Source organism: Triplophysa dalaica, chromosome 23 (assembly GCF_015846415.1).
Source record: "Triplophysa dalaica isolate WHDGS20190420 chromosome 23, ASM1584641v1, whole genome shotgun sequence".
NCBI classification, from domain to species: domain Eukaryota; kingdom Metazoa; phylum Chordata; class Actinopteri; order Cypriniformes; family Nemacheilidae; genus Triplophysa; species Triplophysa dalaica.
The window spans coordinates 2,489,064-2,501,857 of NC_079564.1; the positions used below are offsets into that span (position 1 = coordinate 2,489,064).

Genomic DNA, 12,794 nt, shown 5'->3' on the forward strand with positions numbered 1-12,794 from the left:
CTCATTATAATGCATAGAACGACCTGCCCTCTTTTGAAAAAAAGAGAAAAACGCAGCCATGCTTTGCAGGGGCTCCAGCCCCTGACTCACTGCAAGACAGGGCAAGTCGCTTAGCGGAGGCATTCAACTACACAGCTACCCAGCGAGAAAACGAGGAATACAAATGTAATTTGTTTAAATCACGAAAACGCGCTTTAATAGGAAGGCAGACCTATGAAAAAAATCTATGGATATGATATCAGGGGAAACCAACGACCTTCGGCTGGGCATGTGGAGCGAACGCGTAAGTGTGGAATAGATTGCATATTTGGGATTACGCACACATAATTATAAATATAAAAATCACTAATATGGAAACAGTATGCGTCAGATATCAGAGGAAGTACCTGTGTAATTGTTGAAGCTTGCTTGCGATCGGCATCATCAGAACATAACGCATCAGCTTTTCCCACGCTGCACTTGCTATTGTTTTTCCAGAGGACGTTTCTGCATGAAAAACGAATGCGATACATCATACAACACGAACGATTTTAACAGTCTATTAAACGGTGATCGCAGTCGCATGTTGCGTTTTTACGCAAAACGTATTAGAGCTCGTTGCGTGTTGGTTTCGCTTTGTTTATGATCGCTTGTTTCGCGGAGACAATAGATTAATGGACGCTGGGTCAACTGGGTCATATTTTATAGCTCATTATGACAGTACAAATACTAATAAATGGGAAGCGTATCGGTGTAAGACCATGAAAAACCTCACGATATTAATTATAATGCACGGCAGATAGATTTGTTTTTATAAAAAATGGCGATTCCCTTTGTTTCTCGAATCCATTCATACGGCCTTTGCGTGCAAACTGGTTTAAAACCGCAAACAGAAATGTAAAGAACAACTGAATGTCCACCAGTCTTTAAACATGGAATAGGTTAGCACATAGTACAGCTTGTCCCATGGAGATGTCACAGACTTGAGGTGTTAGAGGGATGAAGTGGTCTCTCAGTAATGGCATGGCGATGGTGTGAGCAGTGATTGCAGTTCGACCGTTCTGATGTTTCGCTTTTTCTTAATTTCAAGGTGAAAATTCAATTTGATCAATTTAAATTCAGAATTGTGCTATTTTGGTATTTGTAGGAATCACTAACATATGCTGTGTCCACGTAAATGAACAGTATATGCAATTTGTCTTCGTAACGACGCGACAAGAGAACTCACTGCCTAATAATATGTATCCATCACATTCTCTTTTCAAACAAGCTCTGGTTATTTGGTACGTGGAGGTATTATTTACTTAAATGGGTCGAACAAAGCTTAATATCGTAACAGTTTTGATTGGATGGGACAGTAAAAACATGCTTGGACGTGGTGCAGCAAACTGTACTTTTAATGTCTGGGTGTCTACTGCATTGGCAGCAGTTTGTATTGCAAGCAACTACGATCTTCTAAAACTAAGATAATGAAAATGTCTCGTCTTCCCCGCATCCCTACATGCACAAAGACAACATTGAAGAAACTGTGCATATTGCACAGGAAATGCTGATGATGGCACACTTTATTTCAACAGCTGATTATTTTTCCTCTGGCTGTAGGACTTAATTTTCCAGGCCTATTACGCTGATCGATTGATAGCGATGGTGTGCGTTTTGTAAGCAGAGGAAGGCTACTTTAAGCATGAAGGAGTAATTATTAAAGGGAAACAAGTAGCACTGTTATGTCAAAGCAAGTGTGCGCTACATTACTCTCAAGGACATAAGGATACGGTCAGAACGTTGGTCGCAAACATCTGTTTGCCTAGTGACGTCACCACCCCGTGCAATCCTCTTGTGCTTTAAGCAGATACCTTATTTGTTTGGCTGGAGAGCCATTAATCCTAAAGTCAGTCAGCGTGGGGAAAAGACTGGACAAAGAGATGCCAGTACCGTTTAACAGCGCGGACATTGGGAATATCTTCAGCCCCAGAAGATGCTGTGGGAAGTACGTTGTCTTTGTTGGCTCTGTTCCTTACGAATGGAATACAGTTATGCGTCGTCGACTTCTTTGCTGCAATTCCTCAGCGCATTTACATTTGGATGGTGCTTCTCTCGAACATGCATATTAACATTAGCGTAACGCAACGTTTGCCTGGAATTTAATTTTTACCTTCTTTGATGCGTTTGAGGGTATTTCGATTCAATTCAACAGGAAAATTATTGCTTTAATGCCTCTCGTCTGCTAACAATGCGTTTTTGTGCTTTTTCCTTTTAGGTGTTTGAGAGGACATAACGGTCCGTGCCCATGACGCTTTTTTGACAGAGGAGAGGTCCTTTCAAGTGGATCAAATGGTCAACCCCCTCGGTCCTCTTTGTTTTAGACTGTCATTTTGAAAACAGCGTCATGTAATTTCATGCAGACGAAGGCCTTATCCCTTTGCTGTCAGCATTTCATGGCTCTATTTCATCTCACGGTGGTTAAGTCATAATTGTAAACGTTTGCTTTGCAATTCATGGCAAATTTGTATTTAAAGTATGTGTAAAATTGTGTCCAATGACAGAACACGAAAAAGCCGGATGTCTGAAAACCACTTATTTCACAGGAATACAACGCAGTAGCATTCTCTAAGCAAGCTATTCGATTCTTACCGCGATGGGACACTAAACAGAAGACGCTTGGATGAAAGAAGATTTCAAAGGATTTTGTGATAATACAGCGCTTATGCGAAGGGTGCAATGATTTAAGGAGGATGCTTTGTATTTTAGACAAAATATGCGTGATTTAAGACTCTGGCTCTCCGTGTTCACAGCGGACCTTGATTTAATGTCTTACAATTAAGGCACGCGGTGAATGCCAAGAGCGGAGCCTTCCACCTCCGGAGGCCTATAAATAAGGCAGGGTTAAAAAATCAACATGCGTTTTTACATTTAGGTTTACCAATAAAAAGTAAAGCACGACATGGCTTTAAGTTTGTGTGTGCGTTTTTTGTGTGTGTGACGTTAGCCCACCAAAAATGAAGAACAATACAATGCTGCATAAGTCTTCAAGGGGAGGCGCTGTCCACCACATGTGGTGCTGAATTTCTTTTGCAGATATGTGTACGCATTCGTTGGAATACAGCGAGCAAGCACATACGTTTTAATATTTCCGATTTCTACACCTAAATTCATGATAAATAAAGAATTTCATAAATGCATATCTCTGGAAAGACAACATTTCATTTTCAATCATTTTTATTTGCCTCAACTTAACATTGCCGTTTTTAAATCTTAAATCGTACACGTGCATAAACTTTACACATCTAGCTTAATGTCAATCAAACATCCACTCATCCACTTGTCAAGCCGGTTACTTTATCTCACATCTCACAAATAATCTTGACCATTTTTACAAGACATCACCTGGAAATCATTACACTGTCCTCGATATATGGAACTATTTCTACGGCTGCGTCTGCTCGGTTTAAAACAACATACAGAAATGTCCTGCCTAAGAGTCCATTTTCCCGTAATTTTCAATGTATATAAAAAGATCGGAAAGGAAATGTCGACCCCTAACGGCTCCAACCATTGTGTCTGAACCAGCACACAACACAACACGAACGTTTGGAATTTAGCCAACAAAAAGGTATGTTTCTATGTATAATCGACTTGTGCGACTTGTTCGAGCAGTCACAGCTAAGCTAATCGACTGTCAAAATGGTTCATGAAAGAGGAGACACAGTATATATCATGACCGGGTTCAAGAAATAAAAAAAATCAGGCCAAGACGGCACCAAAAATGCATCAAGTATGGCAGTATTGTAACGTAACGCACAGCATAATCATTACAAAGTGTTCGCATAATTGTGTATGCGTCTACCACATTAAATCATCACAAAGAGAGCGTCAACGTGATAAAGGGCAACTTTCTAAAGAACCCGCATCTTTCTGGACTCATCTATATCAGCTTACGATGCAGTACATGAACTAAATCAGTTTTGTCCCTCTATGTACTAGATGCTCTCATCACTATTCTAATCACACACTAGCCTTGACAGCATTAGCACACGCGGGCACGGTTGCACAAGGTGAGCTGCTCTCGTATCAGAAGTACGCGGTAATTGGTATGAAGTGACCACTTTGAAATGATAAAATTGCAACTCACTAAAAAAATAACATGTCTCACTTCGATTGCGTTGCTATGCAACCAGTGATCGTTTTAAACACCAGAACAGAATATTTACATGTGCACAATCACAACACTATTTAGTGCAACTATGCCATCTACAGTAGTAAAATATAATCGCTCATTTAAAGCATTTCTGCCCGGTTTGACAGACAGGGCTTTAAAAATGTATGTTTGACAATTAATTTCCCTGCCATGTCTTCAGATATATCAGTGCCATTGTTTTGTCAAAGATGCACACCAGTAATGCTTCTATCTAAGGCATTTTATTAAAAACGACTTAAATATCCAAATTTAACAAAGGCATAGTTTTAAACTAAGCCTTGTTTGTCAAATGGGGCCTGAATGATGTATTTTATAATAAAACATTAATGAAGTAGCTTAATAAGTAACACATTTAGAAAAATGGTACAGATCTCATTTTTATTATTTTATTTTCATTATAGTAAAAGTGTACAGCAGCTATCATGGTTTTCTTTTGGCAGACAGCCATTTGTATTAACAATTTACAAATATCATTGTTAAACTATAGCCACTATTGTTAGACCATGGTACATTTGTGGTTACCAAGTTTTACTACAAATAAAACCAAAAAACTATGCTAATATGTTCAAACTATTGTTAATTTTCATAAAGGGTGAAATTGTAGCACCATTAGTTTCATCAAATAGACTAGCTGCTGTAAACTCACAGGGGACTGGCTCCAAACAAAGGGTTATCCTGGTAAAGTTAGCCCCTGCATTCTGCCTCCAAAAAAAAAATATTTCTCCAATCACAACCTTTAAAAGTGTCAGTTAAGTATTCTGATCGGCAAACGGATAACTAGTGTCTATAGGCTGATAATGTATGTTCACAAAACAGTGCTCATTTAGTTATCATCGGACAGGATTATACAAAATCCTCCCAAAATATATTAATTTATCCAAAAACTGTTCTCATGCAAACATTCTGACATTTATTGACATTCAGTTGAGCTTCACTGCCATAATACATCCTTGCAATGTCTTCACCATACGTTATTCAAAACACATGTGCAGTCTGACACCAAGTGGACAAAACGGCCATTGCAAAATATTTACGTTGCATGTGTACCACTGCAAATTTGGGACTCTTTGGTAATTTTGGACCAAAAAAGTTTACATTTTGAAATGTGAAAAATCGTATCTTCATCAGAATGAGATGATAATTAAATACTTTTGTCATATTAGCTCTGTGAACAGACAACAAAAATATGGAAAGGATTCGTATATGTTAAAGGGTCACAAAAAAGTCACACTTGGCTCATTCGCGTTAAACATTACCGACATAGTAAATGAATGGGAAATATGAAAACTCTCTTGTTGGTACAAACTACAAAACAGACACTGTGCAGAAAGAAAGTGCACAGCAATCGAGGGGTGACACTAAAACTTAAGTGCAAAATAGTTACCCATGCACAGACACTCAAACACACAGGCCTACTCAAAAAAATTAACTGGTAAGACTGCAAAAGAGCAAATTTTGAGAACATGTTAAAAAAATCAATAAATGAAGTTTACACTGCATGCCATTACACATGTTCTTTTTTACAACCAGATGGCACTAATTTGATTCCCAAAGATTGGATTTTAATGGCCTGGTATCTGTTTTAACCTGAAATAACTCATTAATGGAAAAATATATATGTTAAAAAAATATTTGACCAAATTGTTAAAAAAATTGAATTGTTTTTGATGGGGAGAAAAAATTATAATAATTATAGCATAAATATTAATTAGTACCATAAAATTCTCTCAAAATGCAAATTATAAATGTTTTGAACAAAAATGTATTATATAAATTTTCCTGAAAAAATCCACAGGAGCCAAGTGTGACCCCAAAGGAGCTAAGCGTAACCCCTAAATGAAGAGGCCCAGTAAACTGAATGAAATAACCATTAATTGCAAAATGTTTGTATAAAGTGTTTAATTTATCACTATCCGTGTCCTTATTTTGTAATATATCTTAATTATCAAATACTAAGAAACAAAAAGACTTTCTGTGTGTTCCCTTTATAACAACATTTTAATGTTTGACTGTAATCATATGCAAACCTGGAACTTATCAAACCAAAATTATCTAAAATCATAAAAAAATCATCTTTGAGCTTGAATAAAAGTACATTCAAATCCTAAATCATCTGAACAACTAGGGAATTCAAAAACTACTCTATAGAGGGCTATACTGGAGAGAGACTGCGTACCATGTGAAGGGAGACCTGAGTTTGTGGCTGCAGTTTAACTGTCCAGACTCATCTTGTCTCATTAACTTGGTTTGATTGGCCTTGAAGGTGTTCTTTCCTGTTGGCAATAATAAAGAGCATACCTCAGGTTGTCTGATGCTCATTACTGCCAGCTTCATAGCTCTTAAGAGTTACATTTATTATATTTTAACATATAGAAAATTTATAAAATCATGTTTTCCATAACATAATTATAAAATATGAATAGATATGAATTTAAGAATATACAGCTGAAACATGCATCAGTGGTTTTGTGTCCACACAGGGAAGTCAGAGTTTATATTAGTTGTTCATTAGCATTTTTCAAAATATCATCTTTTGTGTTAGAAGAAATAAAAGATGCAGGTTTGGAATGACATGAGAGCAAGCAAATTATGAATATTTTTGGGGGAACGTTGCATTTTTATCCCAAATCCCAAATCTAGGGTTCATTGCTAAAATATTAAAAAACGTAAGACTTTGCTGTTTAAATGCATACAAACACACCAACAAAAGATAGGATTGTACATTGTCATCGTTTCAAACAAACACAACTTGTCTAGTGCAATTATGACCACGTGGAGGCGACACCAGCTCATAATATTTTTTTTTGTCTTTTTTTGACACCGTTCATTGTCGGCCACTGATGCAACATAAACCCTGAATATAAACTTAACACACACGTGTATAAGGTTCACGCACATGTATGAGCAAAGCAGGTAAACAAAAAATTAGACGAAGAAGTTATTTGAACTAATCTGGTGTGATTCCATAAATACTTTGTTTAATCGGAAAATGCGCGGATTCGTGGCTGCTCTACTGGACAGTACGCATGGCAAACTATTCATTAGTGCATTATGAAAACTTGCATCCAAAAGTAAAACACAGAAAGAGCGCACAAAATTAATTTCAAGTTGTCTGTTATTTGCGGTCAAAATCTAATGACACACGTTGTTGAATACAGATGTCCATTTGTAACAAGAAGACAGTATCTTTAAATCGCGTTCACAGATGGAGAGAGAAATAAAAAAGAGACGGAATCCTTCTATAAAACCTGATCTGAGTGGAGTGCATACAGCCGGGATTGTTTGTTACCGTTTTAATCCCATTAATTAAAACGTTAACCTGATTGGGTAGCGAGTGCGCAGTCCCGATAGGCGACTCTTCTTCATATTAATAGCCCGACTTGAGATAATGATGTAAAAGACTCCCCCTTCTGTTGCTGATGCTGATCGCCGCCGAGATCTACAAAGTGTGTCTCAACACGATAAACGCAGTCTAGAGCACTTTAGGAGGAGCTACTGTCTCTACACCTCACTTGACAAGTGGAGCGGTCATCAACATCAACTCCAATTCATAGAGTAGAAACTCAACACCGCACCCGAGGAGAGTTGCCAAGTAAAGTCTCATCAAATCTGACTTTTTGGAGACTATGGACAGGAGGATGAACTTGGGTGGAGACATTTTTCACAAAACTCTTAGCGCAGTCTCTAGCGCAAAGATGGACTCGTTTCGGCCGACGCCGGGTATTGATCTTGGTTCCAGGGACAGCCAGTCGCCGGTCAACTGTTTTGAACAGCCAGACCTGGTTCAACCCGGAGGACTGACGGGAGGGAGAGCGGGGACGCTGGGTCTGCCGACCGGATCTTTGTGTGTGAAATACGGTGAGAGCGCAAACAGGACTTCGGCTGCGGAGAGTAGCGGAGGAGAACAGAGCCAGGACGATGACAGTGACGGCCGGTGCGAGATGATGCTAATGCCGGACGGGAGAATTTCGATGTCCGAGGCAAAGTCTGAGGGAGGTAAGAAAAACAAAGAGCAGAAAACTCTGAGACTAAACATCAACGCCCGGGAGAGGAGGAGAATGCACGATCTGAACGATGCGCTTGATGAACTGCGGGGGGTCATACCTTACGCGCACAGCCCTTCGGTACGGAAACTCTCCAAAATTGCCACCTTGCTGTTAGCCAAAAATTACATCCTCATGCAGGCACAGGCGCTGGAAGAGATGAGGAGGCTGGTTGCGTATCTAAACCAAGGCCAGGCAATCTCTGCTGCCTCGTTGCCCGCGACCACAGCTCTCACACCGGGTTTAAGCGCATACGAACAGCCGGCTGGTTACCCGTTCCCACCAGGAGTTGCAGCAGCCTCCTGTCCAGACAAATGTGCCCTTTTCAACAATGTCACCTCCAGCCTGTGTAAGCAATGCACTGACAAGCCTTAAACTCTGCAGCGACTTTCGTAGAAGCACATGCGAAACTTTTGACTTAATTCAACGAAACCGTTGACTGTTGAGGAGAGACTGACTGTTTTGAAATGAGCTCAATATAAAAAGAATGCTAAAAACTTTTCTTACACTTGCAAACAATTTCATTCAAAGAAACACATTTGTTCAAAACTGATTGTGTATAAACGGTATAGTCTATACTTTACGTAATGGTTAGAGTGAGATAAACCAAACAAAGTCTATGTCATGGGGGCAGAACGAACAGTTTCATTATCAGCATTAATGTGGACCCCTTAAAATGACGTGTACTACTGACCTGACAACATGCAACCATGTTTTACCTTGTTTATGACGCCCAAATATGTAAGGTTTTACTCGAATCTGCTATTCGTATTCTTGCTGCTTTGAATTTATTTTATGTACATGTTTGACATCTGTTTTTTAAAACCGCATCCTGTTGTGAGGAAAAGAATATTGGACTTTACACAGAGACTTTATTGGAAAGGAGCATACATGATATTACGAAATCTTGGTTAAGATTGTTATTATTTAAAATTGTACTATAATATATTGTTAGTTTGGTGGAACCATACAAGTTGTTTTGGTTTTTAATTTCTCTAAATAGATGATATCAAGTGGGTCTGCATGCTTGGTCTGGTTATGCATTGACATCTTTGCTGTAAATCTCGCAGATTATGGTTATTTTATTTTACAAACACACAAACAGTTTGGCTAGGAACGTGACGGTTTCAGCTTGTTGTCAGGTCAAAGCTAGAAGCATTGTAGATATATTAATTTCACTTGTGACCAGAGAGGGCCATTTGTATGTGTTAATGTATTTGAGAGCTTTATTAAAATATTTTGATCCAACGTATTGTCGCCTGGTTGTATGTTGTTAAGCCTCTAGTAGTACTGATTCTTGCTAGTTCGATAGAGATCATGTAAGATTAATAAATACAATTTGTAGATGACGAAAAGACAATTTGTTTAATGTCTTTGGCATCATGCAACAGTCATTTGTATCACGTTTGGTAACGAACGAGAAGCAAAACATTTAACAAATGCTCTCTTTAAATTAGCAAATGATTGTGTAACAGTAACCTTTTTAATTGTACGTTCGTTTACATGGAATAGTTCTGGGAAAAAAGGCCAGGCACAGGCAAAAGTGAACATCTCTTTGTATCAAAGAAGAAAGCTCTGATGAGTCTCATCATGATCATTTAAAAAATCCGTAACGGTGTCTAATAATGTTAATTTGAAAACAACAGTGTATCAAAACTGTCGACTGTAATACCTATATTCCTTATAATTAAACACATCGTTAAGGCAATTAAAGCTACTGGAAGTGATTAAGGAACATAATTACGACACTGTTCACTGCAGTAATTGGGTGTCTTTAATCACAGGAAACAGTCATCAACATCAGTGTCATTAGTTTGCATTGTTCTAGCTCGGATGCCGATCACAATGACAACGAATTAGATATGGACAGGAAGATGCCCTCTCACACGATGTCGAAGTGCAATATCAACAGTGTTTAAATTCGACTTAAAAACGAAACTTTCGAAGGCAACATGTTGTAGTGTCTTTTATTTTTTCGTCACTCGGAAGATACATTTTTAGACGAAATTTCCAAAAAAGTTCTGCATTAAAAAATTAGTTTTTTGTTCCAAAACATTAGCTATCCATCTTTTTTTTAAGAACTAAAAAAACAAATACATAATAAATAATACGAATCAATAATTATGACAGGCTAATAGTAATAATACAAAAAAACAGGAATGGAATTAACTGTAGCACGTAGCGAGTGAAAACAACAATTTGCTTTAACAAGCAACGCAGGTCATAAAAACAAATCTCAATTGTGAGTCCATTAGATAAATGTTACTTTCAACAAAGCGATAATCTGCACAAAACCTACCAGCAAGTAGGTTTAATTTTCAATCAGTAACGATAATCTAATATTTCAGTCTGATCTGTTGGCAATACAACGTGCATAAATGTTTCAACAGAACATTTAAAACAATTACACAACGTTTTCACGCGCTCCATGTTCAGCACCAGGGACAGCACCAACCTCTCAGTTACAGCATGTCATCGCAATCTTTTCTAGTAAAACTACGTCACCGGAAATACCTTTTTAGTGCAGTGAAAAAAGAGATCTTAAACTGTAGTCGAACACGAATGTGGCACATTCGGGTTTTTAACCAGATATTCCTTCAGTTCTTTTATGCACGACCTGACAACCCCGCTCAACCACCGTTTAAAAAGACAAAATCATTTATAATTTAAAAAGCCATACCCCTTCTAATTTAACACATTAACCAATTACAAGAATTACATTCTTTCTAAAATTTCGAAAAAAAGCATCACAAAACATTGAAAACTTGTGCCTTTATTGTCAGTAAACCCAGCTAGTGTGTCCATATGGCAGGACAGTATTGTTAGACACATGAGTAAACTGCATGGCCTGGGTGTTTTTAATGTTTAAGGTAAAGAACACTAATATAAGCAATGCGAAGCTGGTGAATGAAATAAATAATGGAGGATTGATATAACTTTTCATCAAAACACCATCACATGACACGAAGTGATTGTGGAGTAACTTCACTCATTATTTCAACTCTGTATAGTCATTTGTAAACCATTCATATTCTGGTATGGCTCTGTCCTCTTTAATTCTAAGCACATCACAGATGTGGAGACACATGCAGGAGGCATTAATCAGGGGCAGCAGTAATCAGCCATCACAAAAGCTTTCCTGGATAAATACTGTTAGTAATTTCTGTGTGGAGTCAACATTCAGGACCCTATTTACATGATTTCCATCATTCTTTGTTCAATTTCCCATTGCAACTTTTATTCACTATACAGTACTGCCTTCCACGTCCCTTCACAGACAGAATCGGTGTGAGACAATGACAAGTCAATGCAATTGCGTTAATTATAGATTGCGCAAGGATGCATTATTAAACACAGCGATTAGCTCATGACAAATGGCTTAATCTACTGAGAATTAGAACAGGAGTCTTAAAGAGCAATTTGAACTAGATATCAAACAGATCTTTGCTGAATTCTAAAATGACTCACCGTGAGTTTAACACCCCAAATCAAACACATGCAAGCCAATGGGAAAACTCACAGATAACCATCCTAACAGTGACCCAAAATCAACAGCAGTGTTCTTAAGCCTAATAAAGATTAACCTGTCTTTATTCACGACCTGTGAAGCTACAATGCAAAAGGGAAAAGTGAAAGATAAAAAGGCGCCTTTTCATAAACCATAAAATATCCAATTTACCATATCAAGAGCCACCAGGGCATCTATTTGTAATATAGATGTGATGAATGCAAAGGCGTGATAAACAAGGATATTCAAAGTATACATTATAGTGACCTATTCATATCAGCAGCAGACTCAAAGCTCAGGAATTGATTCATCCTGCTTCTCCGTTCTTATACCAACAAAAAGAAGAAATATGCTGTACATGTACACACGACGCTACCCCAATGGCACTGTAACTCACTCTTGGCCGTTCACGCTGTGCATAAAAGCTCAGGGAATAGAGAATAAAACGACCACTGTTAAGTATTAAGTATTTATTGCTGGAAATGGTTTTGTCAATGTTTAGATGCACTGTCATAAATTCTGAGTTGAAAAGTGTAAACAGATTGAATGATGAAGACTCAGCCGACGCTTATTCACCAAACGGTTACACAGACTTTTGGCAACTTTCAAACAAATATCAATTGCAAAACTTGAAGTGTGGGAAACAATGTTACCGAATTGTTACAGTCAATTAATTTTGATCCACACTCTTAGAATAAATAATTGATTACAAATTATTTATATTCTGGATATAATTGGGGTTTAAAGATGAATGTTATTCAGGTTGATACGGTTTGATTGACATCTAATTATACCAGATTTACAGCAATAAAAATGCAGGAAATCTTTTAAGAGTGTTGCTCTAGTTCTGTCATTGCTGATTATGATCGATTCTTCATATTTAGCAATTCTTAGATTTTTTTAAGCATTTATATAATCTGGATATATGAGGCTAAAAGGCCTCTTAATCCCTTTGCCACACTGGCTTTTTCTTTAATAATCTGATGTAGTTAAGAATTTTCTTGGATTACACGCTATAATGCGCAAGGCTGCTGGTGGAAAATCAATCGCACAGGAGGTCAAAAGTAAC

General features: G+C 37.8%; 1 protein-coding gene across 1 annotated transcript; it reads left to right on the forward strand.

Moving 5' to 3' along the window:
* The first annotated feature begins 7,597 nt into the window (after nt 1-7,597).
* On the forward strand, nt 7,598-9,433 carry bhlhe22 (basic helix-loop-helix family, member e22). Its single transcript, XM_056738686.1, has one exon. The coding sequence runs from the start codon at nt 7,801-7,803 to the stop codon at nt 8,590-8,592; it is 792 nt and encodes a 263-aa protein (XP_056594664.1). The 5' UTR covers nt 7,598-7,800; the 3' UTR covers nt 8,593-9,433.
* The last annotated feature ends 3,361 nt before the right edge of the window (nt 9,434-12,794 follow it).

Bases quoted from the DNA above. Each gene is read 5' to 3' on its own strand.
- bhlhe22 (XM_056738686.1), top strand. From the start codon at position 7,801: ATGGACAGGAGGATGAACTTGGGTGGAGACATTTTTCACAAAACTCTT.